Source organism: Drosophila teissieri, chromosome 2L (genome assembly GCF_016746235.2).
Source record: "Drosophila teissieri strain GT53w chromosome 2L, Prin_Dtei_1.1, whole genome shotgun sequence".
Taxonomy (NCBI): domain Eukaryota; kingdom Metazoa; phylum Arthropoda; class Insecta; order Diptera; family Drosophilidae; genus Drosophila; species Drosophila teissieri.
Window position 1 is genome coordinate 3,495,000 of NC_053029.1, and position 24,921 is coordinate 3,519,920.

At 41.8% G+C, this 24,921-nt stretch overlaps 3 protein-coding genes across 5 annotated transcripts; 2 read left to right on the top strand and 1 right to left on the bottom strand.

The window, feature by feature from the left end:
• Window positions 1-1,447: 1,447 nt before the first annotated feature.
• On the bottom strand, window positions 1,448-24,123 carry LOC122626391 (polypeptide N-acetylgalactosaminyltransferase 2). Of its 3 annotated transcripts, none has more exons than XM_043806635.1 (8): window positions 24,098-24,123; window positions 18,600-18,811; window positions 4,766-5,041; window positions 4,456-4,667; window positions 4,222-4,388; window positions 3,466-4,153; window positions 3,055-3,227; window positions 1,448-2,850 (listed from the first exon to the last, which is right to left on the bottom strand). In XM_043806635.1, the coding sequence occupies exons 2-8, from the start codon at window positions 18,684-18,686 to the stop codon at window positions 2,549-2,551; spliced, it is 1,905 nt and encodes a 634-aa protein (XP_043662570.1). In that variant the 5' UTR covers window positions 18,687-18,811; window positions 24,098-24,123; the 3' UTR covers window positions 1,448-2,548. The 3 variants fall into 3 exon arrangements, with proteins under 3 accessions (XP_043662570.1, XP_043662571.1, XP_043662569.1); XM_043806636.1 differs by lacking the exon at window positions 24,098-24,123 and adding an exon at window positions 19,868-20,098 and having other exon boundaries at window positions 18,600-18,717; XM_043806634.1 differs by lacking the exon at window positions 24,098-24,123 and adding an exon at window positions 19,868-20,098.
• Window positions 7,509-8,137, top strand: LOC122626393. The gene has a single exon (XM_043806639.1). The coding sequence runs from the start codon at window positions 7,595-7,597 to the stop codon at window positions 8,030-8,032; it is 438 nt and encodes a 145-aa protein (XP_043662574.1). The 5' UTR covers window positions 7,509-7,594; the 3' UTR covers window positions 8,033-8,137.
• LOC122626392 (antifreeze protein Maxi) lies at window positions 13,453-14,939 on the top strand. Its single transcript, XM_043806637.1, has 2 exons — window positions 13,453-14,682; window positions 14,733-14,939. The coding sequence occupies exon 1, from the start codon at window positions 13,656-13,658 to the stop codon at window positions 14,388-14,390; it is 735 nt and encodes a 244-aa protein (XP_043662572.1). The 5' UTR covers window positions 13,453-13,655; the 3' UTR covers window positions 14,391-14,682; window positions 14,733-14,939.
• Window positions 24,124-24,921: the final 798 nt, after the last annotated feature.

Below are 24,921 nucleotides of genomic sequence, written 5' to 3' on the forward strand. Positions count from 1 at the left end.
AATATAATTGTTTAAATTTAAGCTTGAAATTGGGTTGGCTAACATTCTCCTGCATACCGTACATTTCTCGAGCGAGAGTACGGAGCTGGGAAAAGTTGATGCCCCGTGATAAAACTGCGGAAGCGGAAAAAATGCCGATAGCATCTGGAGGTAGAGGCTGAGAGGTAGAGAGGGAAAGAAACCGAAACAGGCTACAAAGGAAGCTGCAGGATGTTTGCCCAGCCCAGCCCAGCCCAGTCAGTTCGGGCCAACTCTCATCCGCAATCCGCAAGTTGGCTTTTTGCGTATGCCTGACACACGCTGTCTTAAACAAGGAAGCCGCCTGAATAAGGGAAAACTGTTATTCACCTGTCTGCCCACGCACACAGGCAGCGCACAACCTCGCAGGACCCGACTCAACATATCCCGGCATATGTGGCAGGGTTTCCACAATTTTTCCATTGCGAAGGACATAAACGATTTCGCTGACTTTTGGGGGGGAGGGGCTAACCTTGTCGCCATGGCCTGCATTACGAGGACCATCTGAGCTTGGCTGTCGAGCTCAGCTTCCGTTCTGAGGCTTCTCGCAAGGAAATCGGTTTGTCTTCCGGCTGCGACATCCTTTTGCTCCTGCACTTCTGCGATTTCCACCAAGTCAAAAGGTGGTTAACGAGCTGAATGGAGTATCTGCAGGTCGGAGGTTGTTATTTGGCGTGCAGAGCTATGAACACAGCGAGCAGGTAAATTCACAAAGGTTAAGACATGACATGTGCTCTGGAGGATTACAAGGGCAAAACCCTGGGATTTGAGCGGCCAAATATGAATTAAATTTAAAAAATTGTACAAAATATATAACAACATTACTGCCAACATTAATTTGGTTTCTACTGCCAAGTATTTCTCGCAGCAAATCCATTATGAAATTCATCAAGCTTAAACCTCAAATATTTTTCTAGAGCATCCTGCGACCCCAAACCATTTGGCTTATCTCTTAGGGAATCACTAGAAAAGATGGCACTTTACTGTATGTCATTCCTTATGCAGGGCATGTTTACCACCCACAACATTCTCGTGCCAGAAATAGAAGAACCCCGTTTTGCCCTGGTTTCAAATGCTGTGTTACTTTTTAAGCGCGACCAAATTAGCGCAACGAACTCGCCCGTAAGTATGCACACATATTTCGTCGTGTTCACGTGTCGTATACGTAATGTGGCAAGTTTTCATCTTGCGAGAGCTGCTTTTCGCAGACGTGCCCCGACAGGCAGTGCGGAGTTGAAAGTTAAGTCGTTTAACCTACATGTGAGCCCAAGTACTTAGCCAGATTTGATGTCAGCTGTGTCTCATTTGTAACTTTCCCACAGCATGTAAGCAATTACATTAAGCATACGCACTGGTGGCCCGCGGAGGAAAAAAACACTTTGCACTTGTTTTCAAATGTTTCCATTTATTGTTTGCATTTTTTGTTGCCTCTCTATTGGTTTTAAATTAAAAATTCATGTTTAATTATTCATTTTTGTTTTGCTTACAAACAAATATACAATATTTGGTTTGTGTCTTTTCGTCTTTATTTCAAATCATTCGTGTTTTATTTTGCCAGCCATTTTAATTAAGAGAATTTATTGGAAAAAATATGCTCACAATTCGATTCGGTTGTCGGTCGGTGATAAAAAGCAACCAAATCTTCCTTTTAAAACTTCAAATGATTTATGCATTCGAAATAACAACCAATTGATTGTTAAACACAAGAGGCAATCCAATTTATACGCTTTGCCTGCAGTATTTAAATGTTTAATGCATTTAAACGAAATGTTCACTTTTTTGCTTTTTTTTGGCCTTCGATAAACATTCAAATAAAATGTCTTCCTCAATATATACACATACATATTTCACATAGTCGTCAATGATTTTTAAATGATTTCACTTAGGTGTATAATTAGAACTAATGATAACATTTCATGTTTTATTTTAAGTACAAGTTTGAGAAGACTCTGAGCTTGGGCATCTAGGTTTTTTTCTTTTTTTGAAACGGACCATATGTGGATACTAATTTGTGGCATTTTCGTATAGATCTTAATTGACTTGAATGAATGTGTGCCGTGTGTGAATGCAAATTAGTTACAGTTTAGTGTTTAGTGTTAATCAGCTGCCAAAGGTTGCACTAGGGTTGCAGTATCATTTGATTTTCATATAGTTTTATACATATACAAAAAATTAATCAGTCTAAGTACATTTTTTGTATGCCCTTTATATGTTGGTTTTTTTTCGTTTAGGTAGCGTTCAACATTAACCCCCCGCGAGCAGTTGATTTGATTTGAAACTAAAGCTGAACTTATTCCGTATCCATGCAGTTAATATATATATATGTATATATATGGTGTCTGAGTGCTTGCGTTCAGCAACAAATGAACATGGGTAAATCATTACACGTACACAGTACAGTACACATACAATCCGCATCGCGTTAGGTAGGCTTCCTCTTCCTCCCATCGACTTGCACATATATCACGACCGATCCTGCATTATCCTTCCAGTTTATCCATCCAGTTTACTCGAAACCCAGTCCTCTTCCTCACGCGTACTTCCCGAAGGACCAACGCTGCGTGCCCAGTGCCGAGTTGCAGTGCTGGGCACTCACGCCCTGCTGCGACTGATCCCTGGAGTCCAGGCACACGTTGATCTTGTAGTGCCGCACCAGGCCGCCCTCCCGCATGATCCAGCGCTGGTTCTCCGAGTCGTCGCACGCCTTCAGCACCACCTGTGAGCCCCGGGCGAAGGTGACCAGGGTCAGGCAGAGGTCGTCGTGCTTGATCTCGCCGCGCTTCGTGAAGGCCCACTCCTGATTGCCGCCGGTGTTGTGGCACGGGAAAATTCCTAAGAGGATTACGGGCAAGGAATGCAAATACATAAGTCTAGAAGTCTAGAATATGAATGTACCATTAAAACAACAAGTATGCAGTTAAAAACTCTGAATTTTTGCATACTTTGGCAAGTGCTTTTTTTGCTTATTTGACTTATTTACGTTTGTTTCGCTTCAACTTTATAGAACTCGAGCAACAAAGGGGCACTTGAACTCACCCACAGTGCCGTCGATTAAGTGGCCCATTGTGTCCAGGCACTCGGTGCTGTCCTGTCGGAATTGGCCAACCTCCTGTGGGTCGGGTGCCTGCAGGTCGGGATAGACATTCTCCAGATACCATTTGAACGGCTTGCAATGCAATTTCTCCTTCAAAGCCAGACGGTCATCAATGCTGGAAAGGAAAAGGTGGCACAAGAACGAAAACAATGTGCAATAAATAACTTGGCTAAAGTATTTGGCTCACCACAACAATTTATGTGAAAAATAAAATATTAAATGAAAAAAAAAAACCAAGCTAAGTGAATAAACTCAAACAAGGCATTCTCTAATTCCCAGAGGTACAGCAAGCTGTTTAAACCCAAGGCCCATATGTACATATGTGGCCATGTGATTTCGTTCAGTGTACTCACTTGCCGAAGGGAATGTTCTTGGCGAGGGGCACGGCGTTGTAGTAGTGCTGCTTGTAGTCATCCATCCAGACCTCCGCCGCACGTCGTGTGTTCCGCGCGAAGACGTTGCCGCTTCCGCCGGGGAAGGTGTACGGATGCCGTTTGCGGAATACGTGACCCACCCGGCTGCAGGGTATGATTTCCAGACTACCGCCGCACTGCCAGACGCGGAAGGAGATCTCCAGATTCTCGCCGCCCCACACGTCCATTTTCATGTCGTACTTGCCCAGCTTGTTGAAGTACGCCTTGTCGATGACGAACAGCCCGCCGGCGATCATCGGTGTCCGGATGGCCGTGGTGGGGTCGTTGTGCCGCATTGCCCGCTCCGAGGGACTGAGGTACTCCCACTTGAAGATCAGGTTCCAGTCGAAGCCGCCGCGCAGATCGGCCGAGGCGCCGATATACTGGAAGTTATCCATGCTGATCACGTCGATCACGGGGCACACGACGCGGGTGGGATCCTCGCGAACGCGTTCCAGCAGCGGCTCCAGCCACATCTCGTTGCACTCCACGTGGCTGTCGAGGAAGGTGAGGACACTACTCACAGCGGCATCCGCACCCTTGACCCGCGACCTCACCAGACCCTCGCGCTTGTCGTTGCGGATCACACGCACCTTGTCGATCTTCGCCAGCTCCAGACCATCCTCAGCTGAAAATATTCCATAGAAGGGAATTCATTCGCTAAACAAATATCATAAATTGCACAGCATCACTTACGATGATCACTGTAGTCATCGACCAGGACGATTTCGCGTATCAGGTGCTCGGGACTGCGATTGAGGACACTCACAATGGTGCGCAGCAAGGTGGACCTCGCCTCGTTGTGGAAGGTAATGATGACACTCGTCTCGGGCAGATCTTCGCGGTACTTCTTGGTTCGGCACCTGGCGCATAATCATGGAAACTAACTTTAAAACACTTCTGTTTCGCAAGGTATTCCTCGAAACCTACATGGGATTTCTGGTGTCGGGTATATCCCGATTGCTGGGCAGCGCATCACTGGCCTCCTGATTGAAGCGATTCCGGATGTAGGGATCTTCGCCATTGCGCAGAGCGCCCGCCCGAATGTAGCCCGCCTCGTTGAAGTACTCCACCTCGGTGCCACGTCCACTGGGAGCCACTGGCAGGCGACCACCAGGTCCACCTGTTCCTCCACTGAGACCCTGCAAATGTGGCATTATAAATATAAGTTTATTATTAATATTCAATGGTCCAACATTTAAGTTCATCAGGATATTCTAAAACTGTAAGAACCTCTTACCTGCGAAGTCTCCTCCAGCGCCACAATCCCGTTCAACTTGAGGCCGTGGACCGCATTGCGCTCGAAGTCCTTCACCGAACCGATTAGGATGACATTGCCACCGGGATCGTCGGCCCCGCTGCCAGCTGCTCCGCCCGCCACCGCTCCTGGACCCGCTCCTCCGCCAGCTGGCGCCCACTGGCGGGCGGTGGAGGCGGCGTTCGCCGAGGAGGTGTCGTCCTGGTACTGCTGCATGGCGGTGGCCACCTCACGTAGCCGCAGCGCTCGATTTTCCACCTAAAAGGACACGGCGGCCACGAGGGGAGACAAGTGTTTTAATTTATTTCTTTAATCTGCGCCACATTGGCGACGTTGACGTCCGTGCGGTGCAATAACTCAACTCAACTGGGAGCAATACTTCTACACTCAGAGAAACACACAGCATTTAAGGAAGCAATAAAGAATAAAGACGAAGTGTACTTCGATATAAAGTTAACAAATGTTTGCGCCAGTGCAAATAGGGAATGAAAAGGATTTGGTTTTCGTGCAGGCTTGCGGCAAAGTTTCTCTAAAGTTTCAGCCCGAAACACAACAGAACAGAGAATGGAAAGGCACTGCGAACACTGTTCGTGTTTGCTTCAAGATTAATAATCTATAAATTGCAAATGTTGCCAGGAACTGGGGAACAAAAGCCCAGACCACGACTACGACCACGACCCACTTTAAAACAATGTCCAAGATTCCACGGCGACACACTGGTTCCCAAATAACACGGAAAACCTTTTACAGAGCGGCCTGTAATATTTCCTGCCAAAACTTTGAGTGCCTTTGAAAATAGCACAGTATGGTTAGTAATTATGAGAAGGAGGGCCTCTTTAAATTTCTTGTAAATCACAAAAACCAGACCTGATAACTGTCGATAGCCAAACAAAAAGTATCAATGTGTCTGGTTCTTTTAAAAATACAGACAAACAGGGACGACAATGTCACACAGCAGACACCAAAATAACCTTGAGACCAAGCCTTAAATATAATACCCACTCCTGTGGAGCTGAACAAAATGGATGGACGTCTCAGCTTGAGGACATTTAAAGTAAATAATTTATAAGTGCCAGCTCGATGAAGCACGAAACATTTTAAATGGCAGAGCTTTTGGGGTGAAATCAGGCATGTCATACCAAGCTATGCATAAAAAGCACATTCAAATATAATAAAGGGTAGCTTAGTGTTGAAAACGTCCTCCAAATTTTCAGCTAAAAGGCAACATATTTCAGGCTAAGAAAGACCCATAAAAGCAGGCAACAAAGAGCCGGCAAAAAAAAGGGGCTCCACTTAAAATTAAAATCACGCATACGCAACGTGCAACGCCAAGTGGCAAAGTCAGCTGAAAGCGAAACGAAATCGCTTTCAATACGCTTGCCACACATAAATCAGAGTTAGAGGGCCACCGATAAAGGAGCTTCTGACAAAACTCTTGACAAATAGATTCAACGCAAGAGCGCAATTAATAATCGACCGGGCTATAAGGACCCTCTGCCAGGACCTCCTAAATTGGGTCACTGTTTAGCGAAGTGAAATGATTCATTTGTCAATTTAGCTGGGTCAGTTGGCCCGGCAAGTAGTAATAAAGGTTTGACTGCGTAGCAGATGCTGGATTCTTTGGATTGAACTGGAAAGCCCTTTGCAGACTTAAACGAAAATAAATGGATACAGCTTGTTCGATGTAATTATATTTCCTTATGCCGAAAAGGACTTCTACTTGGCCTGCAAAGGTTCCCTTACCGCTTTCATTGATGTGGGTTCAATAACACGACCCCCTACTGCAATCCTAAGCAGCTTCGCCTTCACATGACTAACACCTCGTGGGTGTTGGCTATCAAGCTGTGTCCTTAGTCCTTGCCACCCACGCATTACGCATACGCAGCGTGAGCAACAGGAGACTAAGTAAGCTTGCTTTGTGACAGGACCTCTTCATTGAAGTCAAGTTGCAATTGCAGTTTAGTAGCTGTAATGAATCAGAAATCCGACTCAAATCACAGAGTTATTTTTAGCACAAGATGGCGGGAAATAAAAATGCAAACTTTCCGCTCCATTTGCAAATTTATTTGTCCTTTGGGAACAGAAGAACAGATCCCACTGCAAACCGTATCTATTTGTGGAAATCCTCGGGAGAGTAATGACTGGAAAATTATGCCACTGACGTCAGGCGAAAGACGAAACTTTTTGCGCACTCAAAAGGTCAAAGTCAAGACTCGAAATCATCTACTTGGCACTCATCAAATTCTAGTTTGCTTCGACTTGTTATTAACATTTGGCCAAAAACTATCATCAACTTTGGCGTCATGCTAAACCAGAGCAACAAGTTGCTATAAATGGTTGACTTCTTTTGGTCATCACTGAGTTTACTGCTCGAGTTCAATGTTTCCAGCCAAATTCAGATGAAAGAGCGAAGAGAAACGAATTGTTTTGAATTGAGTTCATAGCCATTTGATGGCATTGATTGTTGTTTTTTTTTGCTTGGGGTCACAGAGAAAATATGGAAATTGTGATACGATTTTATGGCGTTCTGATGAAGCTTTTCTTTATTTGGCCATTTTGATGATTTGTGAGCAGAGCAAAGATAATAATCTGCCAAAAGTTAACTCCATTAAAGTGCAATAAATAATTGAAAGCAAACCAATGGGGCATTAATATTTTGGTAGATTTATTGCGACTTTATTTTTCACATCATTTGTATAGCCCAGCAGGCTGTGAATATATGATCTGCTTGATTTCAACAGGATCATCAGTGTATAACAATTCACAGGGCTATACAAATACTTTCAAAATTAGTAAGATTACCACTTTCAAATGGCTAACAATTTGAACTCTGAGCACTCTAATTCTGCGATGGCTTCCTCGGACGGAAACCTCAAGTCCAACTATTCCGCCGGCTCCGTTATCGATGATATCATATCCAAGTCGCTGCCCTCCCAGGCAGCTTCAACTCGCATCTCATTTCGATCTCTGTCCAGAATTATAATGACTCTGATAAAAAACCTCAAGACGGCATCATCCTATCCTGTGCCGAAGGACATCGACTACTGGCGTAATCTTGCCCAGTACCTTGAGGAGACCAACAAACGCTATGAGGAGATCATCGAAATGCAGAACAAGCGAGTCCATACCCTGGAGAACAGACTCCAGACCCTGGTCAACTTGGCTCGCGAGACCCAGAAAATGCTGGCCGAGATTGGGGCCGAGAAGCGGGCCAGAGAGGAAGTTGGTCATGGCGAGCACGCCGATTAGATCATTTTGTATCATTTCTACTTTCAAATTTTCCTTAGTCTTGCATAACGTAGTTCATTCAAGTTGGTATGTAAAGTTAAATAAATGAGTACTCAAAATCAAGTTAGAATTTCATATCTGCTAATTTAATTAATTAGTTAGCTTACTGAATAATTGAATAAATTAATTAGCTTACTGAATAACTAAGGTTACTAAGGTGAGTGACAATTTTCCTACTTTTCTCCATTGCGGTCTTTCCACAAATTTCATTTGCTTTAATAATCTCACCCATATTCACTGAAGCTTAACCATTATTTTGTTTTATTTTGCTGTCTGTTTGTTTTTAGGCGATAGTAGAGCGGAGATTTCTTTAATCTCGGTTGGGGCTTCGTGTTTTTCCCACTTCTCCATGGTCTGAATGTGTGCACTCTTCCAGGTGAATGATTTTCACATCGAAAGAGCTCCTAACTGCATAATTTAGTAATTGGAACGTATCAAATTTAGTTTTCACCCATAAAGCAGACAAGAAAATGCGAAGAAGCGATTGGACCACACTTTATCATTTATTGCAATCTGTTTTGGGTTCTTCGTTTCTTTTGCGGCGCCACTCCCAGTTTGGGCCAAATCAAAAAAACACCGAAAAACAACAGAATTCAATTAAAAGTCTCTACACGCCATTCGAAACCAAAAATATTGACAAATGCCCCGTCTGTCGGCAGGCAGAAAAACAAGCCAACAATGTGACCATTGAACTCGAACCCTGATGGAAATTGTTTATGCCACATGTCATGTGCCCCGAAATCTTGTTTCTCACTCGTTCTTGGCCAGACGATTTGGCCCACTCACAATAGAAATGCGTTTAGTTCACTTCACAAAAAAATGTCTCGAGTTTCAATGGAATAAACGAAAAAAGTGTATCTATAAAGTTGCCTCAATTTGTAATTTTCCAGAAAAATATTAATTACCCATTCATTAATAAAATATTTATAAAAATAATCATTTCAATGGCTTTCAATAGTTTTCTGCTTAATATTTTCTCTTTTTATTTTCGGAAACTGTGCACCAAGTTCACTGACGTCTTTGATGATTGAGTATAAAGTACGAGTTGGATTATTTTGCAACGCATCATAAACAAAGAAGATTTCCATCTACTTTGACATTAATGACATTTTGTGGGCCGGCATTAAAGCAGAGTTTAATGGCAACTTGAAAGTGGCAGACAAAGCCGAAACTGATGATGAGCCGACTGGCAGGAAAAGTGGAAAATCGAGAAAAGTGCTCAATCCCCATGGCAAACAGAAGCATAATTAACTGTTATGTTTGGCAAACACCAGCGATGGATTGACCCAACAAGTTAATGGGAAAACTCACATGGGTGGGTGCCCCTCGATTTTCCGTGTGATGTGGTGGCAACTGCAGTGGCATTATGCAACATGCAACTCTTCTGTGGCATGGAAATTGTGTGCCATGCCAACCAAATTGCGGCCGCATCAGCAGCAGCAGCAGCAACAATTGCAAATTGTTTTGGTAGCAAAATTTGTGTGGCATCTTCGTTGTCTCCGCTGCTTTTTGCCTTTTTGTCTCTTTTTATCTATGGTTTTAGCTTTTCGGTTGGCTTCCTCATGACGGCAGCTGCAGTTGCACTTTGGGCCAACAAGTTTCCTTTCGCCTTGCAAAGCTCAATTAAATATATATGTATATAGTTATTGGTTTTTTGCCCTGCTTCTGATCTTCCTTTCCAATTCAGCTAAGGTCAGACCGTAGATCAGCCATCACTCACCATCTTATACGGTTATTTTTATAGGCGCCACTCCAACTTTATTTTAACTAATATTTATTACCATGTCTTTTGACATTTGTTTCTAGATTTCCAGATTTTCTTAAGCTTATTTTATGGCTGCATGTCAAACTAAGACGAAGTCATTATCATTACCTTAATTAGTACTCCTTGAACAGCCTGCTCAACAGTTTGTGTCACACTTGCAGCACTTAACAATTAAAATGAATGCTAAACCAAGTGTGTTTTAGCCATTCCAGATCCACATTCTAGCCCAGGGCCAGAAACATTTTGTGGATTCGCCCGCCCCTGGAGCCTCTGGAGCATCATTTGCAGTTAGTGGTCCGTGCAGATGAAGCTGCAATAAATTGCAACTTGCCGCTTGCAACTTGCAGGCGAGCGGTTGCAGCTGTTGCATGTTTGAGGTTTCGGGCCTGTGAGCTGGCGGATGTTTTGCGTCCAAATTGCCACTGTGAGTGACTTTGCCTAACTGCCCCAGTGTGTGCCTAGCATAAAACCCACAAGACATGAGGCTACTGTTCCTTGGTTGCGACACGAGATCTCTCCATAAAATATATTGAAGTGTTTTGCATAAATTTCGTGGTCTTATGGGCGTCGAGTCTGGCTGCCAGACAATGGGATATTGCATTTGGCCACGCCTTCGGGCTTAACCTTTGACTTTCCGGACGAGTGGAGAAAATCAATTAAGGCCAACTTGGAAATTAGCCCGAGAAATTCACGCCTTACATCCATTAACGCACTTTATAATCAACTGGTGGCCGCAAATGTGTGTCATCCATTAACCGAAGTCATCTAGGCATCTAGACAGCCATAACAAATTGTGGATATTGCTCTTTTTCCTTTGCTTTTCCTATTATGTCAGTGGCTATCGGGGCTCATGTTTGAGTGTTTTCCATTCGCCTCGTTCTGCCAGTGAATGGATGACTCATGGGCATGTGAACTTTTCGATGATTAAGCTCAAATTGGAGTCCGGCAGCTGGTGATGCCCTCGAAAAAGGACGGATAAAGAAACCGATTTTCAGATAAGCACAGTGGCTCCATAAGGAAGTTTTCACAATGTAATTAGTAACATTATTTGTTCAGTGTGCCATAAAAGGTTAGTCTTTTAAAATTGCCTATGAAAGTGTGACTGACACTGTCATATATCATTTGATAGTATTTAGTCATTTGTGAGTATTTAGTTTTATCTCAGTGCAGTGTGCGATTGGGGAGGTCGGCACATGTCATCAGTCAGGCTACAGTGAGCTCACCCATAGTCTGCTGTGGGATTGCAGAGAGATACATTTGAGACAGTGGAACAATCAGTTGATGGATGCACTGTTTGCAGAGGGTCGCCGGGGAGCACAAATTGCCAGAAGCCGGCGACCAACGGAGCAAAAACAAGAAGCAAAGAAAAAATGGATGGTAAATAGAAACGACAATTGTGAAGTCATATTAATTGTATCTATCTTCTGGCTGCAGTATGTGTATCTCTGTTTTTTTCGCTGGGAACTATATTATCCGCTTTGGATGAAACTATGAAACTAATGCAGATGACCTCAAAAGCAGTAGTTGTGGCCACTGCGGTCCTTGTTTATTTGCGCTCGAAATTGGTGTTTATTCATTTCAGCGCGGCAATGTTTTAATTAGTTTATTAGCAGCGTCGATGCGGCTAAATATTTAACCGCATTTCAATAAATGAGCCAATCACGATTATCAGCCGGATTAAACATTTAGATCGGCGCATTGCAGCTCTATTTGCTACAGATTTATTTGCTGTCTATTGCCTGATAATTTATTATTCAGTGAATTTAATTTAAAGCCCTACAAATCCTGTTAAATGTTCAGATTAATTTACAGATCTCTTTGAGACTAATTTCAATTGTACATGGCGGCAAACTAAAGCCAATCACCGCCAATGTTCAGTGGCTGCCCTTTCCTCTCGATGCAAAAAAAGTCAAACAATAAAAGACCAACATCCACAACTGTTGGCCATAAAAAAGGAGAAGCCAACAGCTGAGCAAAAAACAAAAAAAACGGAGGTGAATGCCACTACTTGAGTGGCTGAAAATGGCCGAAAATCGCATAGTAAAAAAAATTACGAAAACCTCGCCAGGCAATTTTTGTATTCAGTTAGCTGCAAGGAGATAAAATAAATAAAAAAGCGAACGGAATACGAACCGTTTTGCCCGACAATTGGAGACAGTATTACATGCATTTGAATTGTCTTCGCTCCTCGGACTTTCTCGACTTGTTCAATTGTCTGCATTTGCCGTCGAAACCGCTAAAACCATTGAAACCGGTACTTTCACTTGGCCCGGCTCGAAAGCCGCATTTAAATGATCATCTTTGAATTGACATTTAAATGTATTTCGATCATGAGTCACGAAAGAAGGTCCCCTCGGAATTGAAATGTCAAAGTGCTGCTGCTGATTAGGTTTTAAATGAGCAACGAGAAAGCCGCATAAATGAATTCTTATTCTTTGGTAATTTAAAACGTGGAATTTTGTACAAAAAACATAGTAAAGCTATTTGGTTAAGTATGCCATGCTGCCGCATTGTAGCTGCTATAAAATGCTAGCAAATATTTGTGTAATTTAATGAATTTTATTTTTTGTTGAAAGGGAGCATCTGAAGGTCGCAAAATACAGAAAATGGGTTGTTGGCTGACCCACATTAAAGCTGCATCCCATCACTCCACATTCCCACGCCCCTTCGCCCCTTGTTTTGGCCTGATTTCTTGGCTGTGGCATCTGCTCATTATTAAATAATAATTATTTAATACCCAAAAAAGAGCCATGCAATTATGGCCGTGTTTTTGTTTGGCCATGCTTGTTTGTGTAATCGCCGGCAAGTGGCACTTAAGCCGAGTGTTGTTACTTTCTGCCTTTGTTTTCCTTTGCGGTGGCTGGTGGGCGCCACCGGACTCCCTCATCATGCGAGTTGTTAACTGGTTGTTACTGCGCCTCCTTATGCCCACATGGCATAATGAACTTGAACTTTATGACGCAAAACACGTTAAGTTGACGTACCCAAGTGCCGAGTGTTGGGCAAACATATCTCTGCTCTCGAGGGGCTTTACTTTTTGAGGTGCCTATTTTTGTAACATTATTTTCGAGACGAGCCTCGTTTGAGTGATGTGTTGGGTCTCTGGAGATACTGCGGGGTTTGCGTGTCAGTTGGTCAAGTGGCCAGAGGTGAAACATTTCGGTTTTAAACATACTGCCTTATGACTTGGGATCAGCCAAGTTGAGACTTTGTGACCTATAACTCCTAGCTTAGATGGCTGATTTTGTCACCGATTTCTTATGTACTTGAGCGCATGAACAGCTTTATGGATAGTTCAAAGTTCATGGCAGCTCTCCTACATCCGATTTGCTGAAATCGAAATCACTTCCCTGGCCGCATTTATCATTGTTGTGCCTTTTTGGGGTTCTCCGCTGCTGGCCGCAATAGGAAGCCGTCCAAACAAGTTGTAAAATAACAATAAAAATCAGCAAATCGAAACTGAAAGTGGTCCGCAGGCAACTACCAAAACTATGGGCGATAGCGATGCCAGCGTGACCGGTTTGTATACAAACAAAAATTTCAGATGCCATAAGAGCAGCTACAAAAGTTGATGTTTTACAGAAATTCCCTTTAATTTGCTGTTTGGAAAAACAAACTTCAAACATATCTTTTGTACAACACATGTCGAAAGCAGTCATGTTTACACAAATTGTATATCTTTTGGAATAACATGAAACTCAATATCTTTTTCGCCGTGTAAATCGACTCGAGCAATTCAGCGAACGCGGTGGATGAAGCCGAAAGCCACGAAACCAGACGACCTTGTCTCGATGCGTTGGGTTGCGGTTAGCTTACGCAATGGATGAGGGCAAGAAAAAAGCAGGAGAAGCCGCAGCCACAGCTGCCAAAGAAGCAGCGGCATCAGCTGCCCAGGCGGCCAAGGCGAAGGCGGCAGGAGCCAAGGAAGCGGCAGGAGCAGCAGCCACTGCGGCCAAGGACAAGGCAGGAGCGGCAGCAGCAGCAGCAAAGGACAAGGCAGGACGGGCGGCAGTCTCAGCAAAGGATATAGCAGGAGCGGCAGCAGTCTCAGCCAAGGATAAGGCAGGAGCGGCAGCAGCATCAGCAAAGGATAAGGCAGGAGCGGCAGCAGTCTCAGCCAAGGATAAGGCAGGAGCAGCAGCAGCATCGGTAAAGGATAAGGCAGGAGCAGCAGCAGTCTCAGCCAAAGAGAAAGCCGCAGGAGCAGCAGTGGCCGTCCAGCAGAGTGCATCCAGTGCGGCCATTGCAGTCAGGGATAAGGCATCGAGTGCAGCAGAATACACGAAAGAAAGAGCCACAGCTGCCGCAGCTGCAACAAGGGAAACTGCAACGTGGGCTGCCTCGACGGCCAAGGAAAAGTCCGCAGCAGCAGCAGTTGCGGTCCGGGCAAAGGCATCTGCAACAGCCGTTACTGCCAGGGAGTCGGTGACTGCAGCGGCAGTTGCAGCGCAAGATGCAGCAGCAGCAGCCAAGGATAAAGTTGCCACTGCAGCGACAAGTGCGGCGGCAACTGCAAAGTCGAAAGTAACAAAGCCGAAACAGGATGAAATGTAGCTATTCAGTTGTGTTGCATGATGTCACATAGGGCATCAGTAAAAACTGGGAACCCATTGGCAAAATGCGTGGCATCAAGCGTGGCATGAACAATATGATGCGCGGCAGCAACAACGGAAGCTGCAACATAATAAAATACCATTCAGCGCAAATGGCTGGACATCAGCAGCAGCAATAGCAACAACAGCAGTAGCAGCAGCAGCAGCAGCAACAGCAGCAGCATCCCCCGCAGCAACAGAAAAAGCAGCAGCAGATGGTCCGTTGGAAGTCCAGAGGCCGCAGGCAAATGAAGGTACGGATAACCGGTTGGGCCCATTCAAAAATATAATATTATACCCATAGCCGGTCGAGCGAGGAGATTGTCATCTGCGCCGACTGTGACCTCTACACTGGACCAAACCCCTGCCGCTCCCCTTCCCTTCCTTCACCCTAGCCACAAATTAGTCAAGAAAATCAAAAGTCAAGCCTGTCTGCAGATTAGCATCGTTAATTATTCATAGTAAATCAAAGCGTTCTCCAAATGCCAGAGATACAAGTGAACTTTGTAAACTCGAGTTGTTCTTTTGGGCCAGGCAGGTTGTCATTGACAGCCGAAACTCAAAAAGTCCACGACGAGTTTGTTGATAAAATGCTAATTTATCTTGTGGCCAAGAAGGCTGTCATTAAATGAGGAGGGTCGTATTAATTGGTTTAGGCTTTTGAGTGATCTGTTGTATGGGGAACTAAGTGATTATCGTTTTCAATTCAGCGATGATTGAACATATTTAATTTTATTTATTTAATCAACAGTTTAATAACAGTTGGTTCTCAGAAAACTGCATAGAAACAGGTCGCCTTAAATTTCTCAACATTCTCCGAACGATCTGATTTCATTCGCCGCACTCTAATTATTTTCCAGCACAAAAAGCAGTTTGGTTTCTAAGCTCGATCATCGGCGTCTATTGAACTTAATTGAAATTAATTTCGAGTGTTTTCAAGTGCAAATTACTTTTTTGCCGGATCCATGGCATTCTGTTTCTGTTTCAGTGCGTTTTTTGTCCCCATCTGTGGGTAAAGTGATGTGGACTGTCAACCAGAGCGTAACTTGCTCTGTCACGCAAATTTTAAGTTTGCTTTTTTCCCTGCAGATTTAGTGTTTTGTGCATGGAGTGGTGTTTTTTATAGACCACTCCGTGATATGCGGAGCTATAAATCGAATTCATGAGCCGTTAAGGTCTTCGAAAGTATTTTAGTTTGAACTTGAAATATTTATAACACATTTGGACTCTTTTTTCTATTTTTTCAGCAAGGCCATAAAAGTAAAATTGGCAGTCGTTAAAGTAGCCTCTCGAAATGGAAAAGAAAAGTTCTGGATATAGTTTCTGGTTGAATTTGCATTTATGATGGCTTCATTTGCATGTGGCCAAGATGCTGAAACATCTTCCACATTCAAGAATATGCAAGTTATAGATACTTATACTTACAGATACTCCATCTTAAATAAAGTCTAGCATTTAGTGCATGTCATACATCAATGTTGCTACCACTTTCTTTGCTGTTCTTTATTTAAATTAACTGAAAACATGGCTTAACCGCTCCGCGACCTCAGACGAAAGTGGAAAACTTTGGCAACAAAAGAGAAAGTTTAATTTTGAACTCTATTTTGAGAAGCTGCGGGAATTCCAAATGGTTACCCAGAGTAATTAACGCGCCAAATGAAAGAAGACCAACAAAAAAGGCGAAAACTAATCAATCGGTTATGTAACCAACTCCCCGCCGTTAACAATTAAACTAAATTAAATGTGTGATTGACTTGGGGGCAAGTTTTTTTTTGTGATATATTTTCCTTACAAATTCGTTTGCAGCTCTCGTTTCAGGCGGGCGTGAGATGGCAGAAAACTCGGATGTGGTTTTATGAATGAAATGTCATTGAATCGCCCAACTGGAGAGAAAAGATGTAATCCATCGAGCGAATAGCTCTCAAAAAAGCTGAATAAGAGTGTAGTGAGCTTAGGTCAGGTTTAAGTTATGGCAGAAATTATTAACTAGTTTTAGTAAACACTTCACTCTCTAAGCTACTTCAGTTTAGTCTACAAAAAGTACCAGATATGTTATAAATAATTCTCACCATCTAAGAACAGATAATGTTTAATCAGCAAACAAAGCATAATCTTATCAGAAATGCGTGTAGCTCTAATAAGCTTGTTCAAAAATAACTAAATAATTAAACGAGATTCGGGCAGTGGACAGCTTATCAAAAGTGGGAAGTACTGCTGCTGCTGCTGCTGAAAATAAATGATTGAAAAACCAATGACCAAGAGTGCAGTGAGTGGAGTGCAGTCTGCATTTCCTGCATTTCATTCGCAGCGCAAAAAAGGAAAATAAATCAAGTTTACATGAAAAATTATTTCGATGCAGTGGTAAAAGGAAGATGATTGCAATGGGGACACAGACGGGGAAAGACGAGGATCCCAAGTGGCTGGAACTCCGCTTTTGACCACGGCGATGGTCAGCTGGTCATGGTGGCCATGGTGGCCATGATGATGATGTTGAGGCGAGAGTCTGTGAAATTGTATTTGCACCATAATCGGCTTCATTTGCGCAGATTTACGTTTCAATTTTTAAATACTCTGCAGCTCCGCAGCATTTTTATCGCATAATAATCGCTTTCCCTCAATTGAAAGGCCATTGTTAAGGATCAAAAGTGTAATTAAGAGAGCTTAATTGAATTGAATTTTACTTATTATATTTGCTGTACTTATAATAAATTTATATTTCGATTATTATTTATTCTTATATAGAAAAGCGTATTCATCTTATAATAAAAATCTTATAATGCTGATAAGAAATTCATATTTGAAATATTAATCATTCTTATATATAAAAGCGTATTTATCAGTCGATTAGTCAGCTTTAAACTATTTGCAGATATTTCCACTCTTGCAGCAGTCATGAAAAGCTTTTAAAATATTTTAAGTTTGCGTCATTTTTAATTTTGGATACCAATTTTGGCAGGATGAAAAAATGCGGATACAAAGGCTATGAATGCCAGAACATCTCTCAAAGTGGTCAATAAATTTAAAGGATTTTTTTCTTGCTTAACACATTAAAGTCATAAAAAAAGGATGATGCATGCAACGTTTTTTGCAACCCACTCGTACACTGTGTTTTTATTTATTTTACAGCGAATGTAATTTTGCCCCGCCCAATGCGCTAACAAAATAGAGTAAAAAATATATTTGAAATTGCTGAAATAAATTGACATTTCGGCTCGTCGTGTGTGAGGGTGCATTTCCTTCGTGTCGTGCTGAAATATATTTATTTTCTCTGCAGAAAACACACAATCGAAATTTGCCGTAGCTCTCGCTGGCTGGATAAATAAGTAAACACAAGAAACCAAATTCAATTCTAGTACACGTGTGCGGCAGACAAAAACAATTTACGACAACATAATAAAAAAAGTATAAGCTCCAGGTATAAAGTATCTACACCTCCTGTGGAAATCCCAAATTGAAAGAAGATAAAATTGTTCTTTTAATGCCTGCAAAGCATCAAATCCTGCATTTATAGTTGGAGCTAGCTGACCCACTTGATGTGTCCTGCATGCAAAGATAATTTTAATTGCTGTGTTTTATGACACACAAAATTTGCCTTCACTTTCCGCACCAGCAACGCAGCTTCTGATAAGAAAGCCCCCCGAAAAAGACTTCTTGTAACCCCAAACTGTAGCTCTATTGCTAATAAATAAACACAAGCTGACAGTCGAAAAAACTTAATTAAAACTTGTAGAGTAAGCGACAAAAATACAGGTGGTGAAGAGATACATGGGGCTAATTACGAAGTGGGTAAGTGGGTGTGAGCGGGCGGAAAGAGAAAACAATGGGCTGTCAAGTTGGTGGCAGGCTATATGCGGCAGCAATCGAATAATTACAATGCAGAGGGCATACGCAACGCAACGGTCCTCTGCGATGCCATCATCGAAAAAGATGGTAATGATGATTCAGACGGAAGAGGAACTGTGGATCCGCTTCAAAGTTGCCACGAATTTCGTGATCAGAAAAGTATATAGATATACTTGTATATGAGTTGGAAGATAACAAGACATGGCTACAGGAAAAGGAAAGTGAGCAGAAATGCGTGCGAAAGACTAAGATACTATGATAAGATATTGAACTTATAAAGTATCTCCCATTTGAGTTTTTTTAAAGAGTAATTCCACGTCAAACTTACCTTCTCTGTGCTGGACTGGAAGTAGTAGACCATCACGAACATCCAGATGATGCTCACGAACACAATCAATTTGATGTTGCGACGCATTGTGGACAGCTGATGTTTATATATTTAACTCCTAATTGGGTTGAGGACGTATCACGTTCACTTAGATATTTATTTATTTACTTTTTGGTTTGGTTGTTTTGGCAAATGAATTATGCGCTTTTTCACTGCAGGCAGAAACAAATGCATTGGAATGAGTGTAAACAAAATATACTCGTATATGTACATATATAATATATATTTATAAACTTAATTTTCGTATCTGTTTCAATTTGTGTTTTCATTATATTTATTTTTTTACTTTGCACTATTTTCCATCATCTCTCGATTTATTTGGTTTAATTGCGTTTGCGTTTTAATTGTTCAACTCTGGCCAGCTTAATTCAATTGGATTTAATTAGGTCCGTTCATGAATGCAAAACGATTATCTGCAACTTTTAATGGTTTTGCCATTTAATTCGCTCCTTTTCACAAATAAATTGCCCACGGCCATTTTCTCGCAAATGTCGTGTGTTTATTTAAAGTTATTGAGTGCATTTCTGCGCCCGCCGGATGTTGTTATTATAAAAGAAGCGATTATTTATAATGCCCTTCATTAATTAATTTCAAAATTAAATAATAGATGCTGTACTCAAATAGCAGAAACTAAAAGTGATTTTTAAAATATTTAACCTCTTACTGATATGTAATCAAAGTTTGCCAGCAAACTTAACCCTGAAATGCTCAATTCAAAAACAAAAGTTTGTTTGCACTATTTATCTAATCCAGTGGGCTTTATCAGAAGCTGATAAGAATTCCCCCACATTCACACAATTCATTCAATTCAAACATTAAACGATTTTTAGGCCGCCAAAAATGAAATCACACACACACTTGTAATGGATGCTAATTAAACACTCCCAAATCCAAAAACGTAGCGTTTTGCCGTGGTTTATTTCTGGTCAGCTGCTGGGAAAAGGGAAAGTGAAGCGCAGCTGTTGGCCAAGTTGATTTAAGCGTTTTTCAATTGGCTTTCAAGCGAGGCATTACGCATACGCAACGTGTTACCGTGCAATGAGATAAGATAAGAGTTCACTTCGTTCCTTCAACTTTTGTAATGGAATTTCGGCGTGTAGAGCACAGGAATAGGCCGCAATTGACCGCTGGCATTTCACAAACTTAATCGTTATTGTTTTATCGTTCTGCCACTCGCCATTCACTTGTTCTCATTAAATTGCATTTACCGTTTTGTCGATTATAACGACTGTTGCCAACACGATTCCAATTCTAGTTGGCTTTCGAACGCTGCCCGTGGCAGCCGCGTTGTGCCACAAAAAAGCGTCGATTTTTTTTGTTGTTTTGGGCCAGGCCAACACGGAAATCGGATATCCCGAAGACGATACTGTCTAGTTGCTCGAATCTGATTGCGGGATTTCGGTTTGGAATTTCTTGAACCACCGCGCCACACGTGCGTCCATCCGCTCGCTCGGCACTCGACTGAATCGGAATCATCGACAACATCGACCGTCGTGTGTTGCCGTTGTCGTTGCCGATGGTGTTGCTGCGGCGGTTGCTGCTGTTGCTGTTGCTGATGGTGTTCCTGCTGTAGGCTGTTGGCCATCTTAGGCACATTGAGTCCTTCGAAGGATTTACCTACAGACAGGGATTGAAGGATCCGAGGAGGATTTTGAAGTCAGACATCTCGTCGAGGAGAAAGGCCAAAAATTTGGAGGCATGCTCCTGCGTGCCTCCTTCGAAGAGATCTCCCACTCCATCTCCAGCTTCCAAACTGCTGGTATCCACAGACTCGAGCGATCCAACAAATTGTAACTGAAGGACAACAGCCAGAAGATCGAAATATAGATCTTCTTATTTTTGAAAACATTTCGGATAAGCGTCCGAACATGTTCGTATAAGAGTTGCATATAAGAGTTCGATGCGATCTGAATGCAACCTACGAGTTCGAAACGAACCACTCCGGCATTGAATCGAACTCGAAGATAAAAAGTTTTAACAGAACTTTTTCTAGTTCTGTTGTCTGTCCAATCGGAATGTGAATTGCAATCCAACTAAGTTATTGGCAATTTAATAATTATATAGATTTTGACGCTGTTTCTGTGAACTTGATTAAATTACTGGTTTAGTTTAAAAGAAGGTTTTTGGTTGAGTAATCATAATATTTGAAATAAATATTTTAATTTCCTTCAGTTGAACGAGTAAGAAAAATATTTTAATTTCCTGCAGTTGAACGAGTAAGCAAAATGCAAATCAGAATTTACATTCCTTTTATATTTATAAACAAAGAAATTGTTTAGAAATTACGGCAAAAAAGCTGTCTGCAACCTTATAATTCGATAGATTTATTAATGACTGCAATACTTTTTAATTAGTATTTGCACTTAAATCAGAACTTTGCGCTTTGACCATTAGCATTGTAAATGTTTGCATATTTAGCTATGTTTAATTTACAATGATTAATGTTTCCAAAGTTTCAATTGGGTTTTGGCTTTCGCCCGGTTTCAGCATAAATAAAATATGTTTCAAACTGCAATTTATGGCTGTGGCTGGCTAACTTTTTGCCTTATTTACATTAAGCGAAGTTTAATTTTAGATCTGTTTTGCGCTTTTAATGCAATTCCCTCGGTTTCGGTTTTTAAATGCATCTAATGAAATATTCATTTAAATTGCTAGAACAAATTAAATTATGCAGATTTCCAACAATGGCCAGTTAAAGGGATTGTCCTTTATTTTTTCAGCCCTCTCACATACACATGCACTTGCCGCAAAAAAAGATGTGTATTTATAAACAGCGCACAGATGTGGGCCAGTCCGAAAAGGGATGTCGGACAGTGGGACGACTGGACAAGTGGGTTACTCCACTTCCGAATACCCCTTCCCCTCCAATTTAAATTGGCTTAAAAACTCAACGAGCAGGCAACAAAGTCATGAATATGCACACATCCATTGGGAAAGGAAGCGAGGGGCAGGGAAAACAAGGAAAGCGAAGGGAAGGAAGCGGAAACAAGACAGCCAACTGAAGAATTCTCGAATAATTACACAAATACAACTGCACACACCGATACACACACATATGTACACATGGCGAGTGTGTGCGTGCGGGTTTTCCATTAGGCGTAATTAGAGCATTTAGCATCGGGGAAAAAGTTAAGAAAAGCCAACAGCAGAAACTGACAGATTGCGTTGCATATGTATGCGGTGCCGTGCCGAACGCCCAGATACCGTTAGTTGGAGTTGCATGCCACACCACACACACACACACACACACGCATCATTGCTCTTCTGCCACTCAGACAATTAACTTAAAGTTGGCAAAAGTTGCAGATGGCAGCGGTGGTGGGCGCACTTTCTTTGCGATCTAGTTCATTGCGTCTGCTAAATTTGAATCAAGGTAATTATATTAGTAATATAATTGATGCTCCCCTAGAACCGATAATGTAATTTTCTTAAATTTTTTGTGCTGCAAGATCAAGTATACGACCTGTTGTGTTTGCTAATAGATTCGCTACTTGGCTTTGCTAATTACCACATCCTTTAAATCGACATGTGATGAGTTCCTTATCTTATTCAGACTTTAAGTGCTTTACAAATTCAGCAAATGTAACTTTCAATCTAATTCAGGAACCGGTTCCAAGAGGTGGCACTTAACACTTTGTGTTTCTCCAGCCACATCCTTGCCTCGAATCGACTTTCAGTTCGAGTGCGATAATTAAAAGTTGGCTAAATGTGGCATGAGTTGCAGCTTCCTTGAGACGACCCTCCCCTTTCCCTTCGCCCCTCTCCCGGCTACTTGTTAAGCTACTGATGCAGGTCCTGCCCCTTCTTCTTGTTCGTTTTTATGGCTGCCAGGCTTGCCACATCCATTTGATTGCACACCATTTGCCACTAGCAGGTGCATATGTGTGTGTGTGTGCGTTCGTGGGAGTCTCACCTGGATCTATCTTAACTGTCATCTCCTTTCCCACAGCAGCTACGTGTGTGCTACACTTGCATAATAATAGTATTTAAATAGATCAAATAAAATGAATGGTAAAATACAAAATAAACTTTTCTCCAACTAACAATCTACTAGTTTATAGTTCTTATTGTTCATATTCATTGATCATGAATCATTTAGTTTGCGAAGAACTTTTTCCAAGTGCACTTGCAAAATGTTCCGGGTTTTTGCCATTCTTTCTCCTCTTAGAAATCAAAGTGTAAATGTATTTTGTCAAATGATGGCGCAAAAGTTTCCTGTTCCAGCCTTTTAGCTGCTTCGTCCTTATCGCACCATCCTTTCACCATCCTGCGGAAATGTTGAAAATATTGCAAGGAGGCGTGATGCTGCCGCAAATTAATGCATAATTGCATTAGTCACTTCATTTGTGGCAAGTGCTGCAGGAAGTCTTGCTTGCAACCGCCGAAATTCGTTGCATTTATATCAAGTGCAAGGGGGTTGTGGCTGGAGAAATGGGAAAACGACTGGAAAAGGTGGAAATCTGGGGTTGCTGTGTGCGTGTGCTTTATGTCCTGATGACAGACGTTGCATTAAGTAATATGTTTGTATGTGCGACGGGGATTTATTGCAATCTGAAAAGGACTCGAGTTAGTGGTGACTAAGAGATTGGGTTCCCTCGAAGACGATAATAGGCAGAGTAATGCCAGTGGTCCACACTTGAGCTGAGATTTTCACAAATTGCAGGGGATTATTGTAAGCTGATTAGTTTTGCATTTCGTGCAAGGAAAATTGCTAAAGTGCTTGCAGATTTTCAAGGATTGCGCACCTAATAATGAATAAGTTATCCTTAAGTAATGGAATTTAGTGACATTGGATCTGATATAAATTTAACTCAAAATTAATTATTTTGTAATTATGTGTGTCTTGTGTTCCAAGTCTATTGAAATTTATGTTTAAGTAGAAATAATGATGCTATTTTGGCAGTATCTAGCAAATACATTTTACTACATTTAGTAATAGAATCTAAAGATATTTTTAGCATCAGTTAGTTGTGAATTTTACATTAAGGACATTTAACATTTTCCTTTGCACTTTCTTCCTCTTTGTGTTCATTGCACTGCGATGCCGGCCTTGGCGCTCTGTCTCTCTCCCACGATTGCACCCCTTCTTTCACATTCTTTCTGCACTTCCACGAGTTCGTAGTAAGGGTGGCGCTCTCGCGCGAATAACGGTGGCTCTCTCTCTTTTGCACAACAAACTGAAACTGCCATCAGCTGCTTTATCCGCCATATAAAACATATCTACACTGTGCTACATACATCGTACATACAAGTGGCAGCACTATTGTTTTTGCTTTCGGCACGCGCCTCTTTCGAGTTTGTTTGTCTGCCTTCGATTTTTAGCAAACAAACTCAGAAGTGCGAAATGCAGAGTGATAAACGCAAACGCAAACGCAAAGACACACAAACACAGGGAAATGCAAATGCCTGCACATTGATTAGTTGCAAATTCAGCTTACACTCAAAATGCGATGTGAACACGTTATTTTATCACTTTCTCATGAGTAATGGACCATGATTTTTGCCTATTGCTTGCGCTTTTACACACTTTTCGGTTGTATTAAATGCACTTTGGTGTTTTTTGGTGTTTTTGGTGTTTTGCTAGACTATTTGTACAAGGCGTGTGTACAAAAATATATACGTTTCACTATTTGTAATTTGTTAACATCGTGTTAGTAGGTTATTTTAATTAATCATCTGCTTAGTTGCCACAACGCGGCGTCTTTCGTTTCCCGTTTCGTTCGACAGACTGAACTTTTTTTTATCCGCTGTCTCTGTTGTGTGTCTGTTTCGGGTTGCTTTCCTCCCCTCTTTCGCTCTTTCACTCTTTTACTTTTACTTCTGCTTCTCTGTTTTCCTTTTTTTGTGTCTCGGGTGAAGTAACTTTTCTTCTTCTTTTTGTCGCGCATTTCCGTATTTTGTTACCCTTTTGCTTCCTGCTCTCTCTCTTCTTAGGGGTTGGTTTTCAGAGAGAGGTGTTCCTCTCTCGCTTTCACCCCCTTTGCGCAGGCGCAAGCCTTCACTTGAGAATTTCAAAATGCAAATACCGTTACAAGTGGATTCCTAACCTGTGACAAGTGGAACAAGTGGAAGTCATGCGTTCAGTGGAGTTTTTGAAATACACTTTTAAGAAACTTTTTAAGTAATACACAATACTAAGAAATACAGAGTATCATGAGATTCATGAGATAAGTACACTTTGCCTTACTTTATTGGTAAATATATTTATTTGATAATTCTAAAGTAACAAAACCAAAAGATGTATCACTTTAATCATTTAATA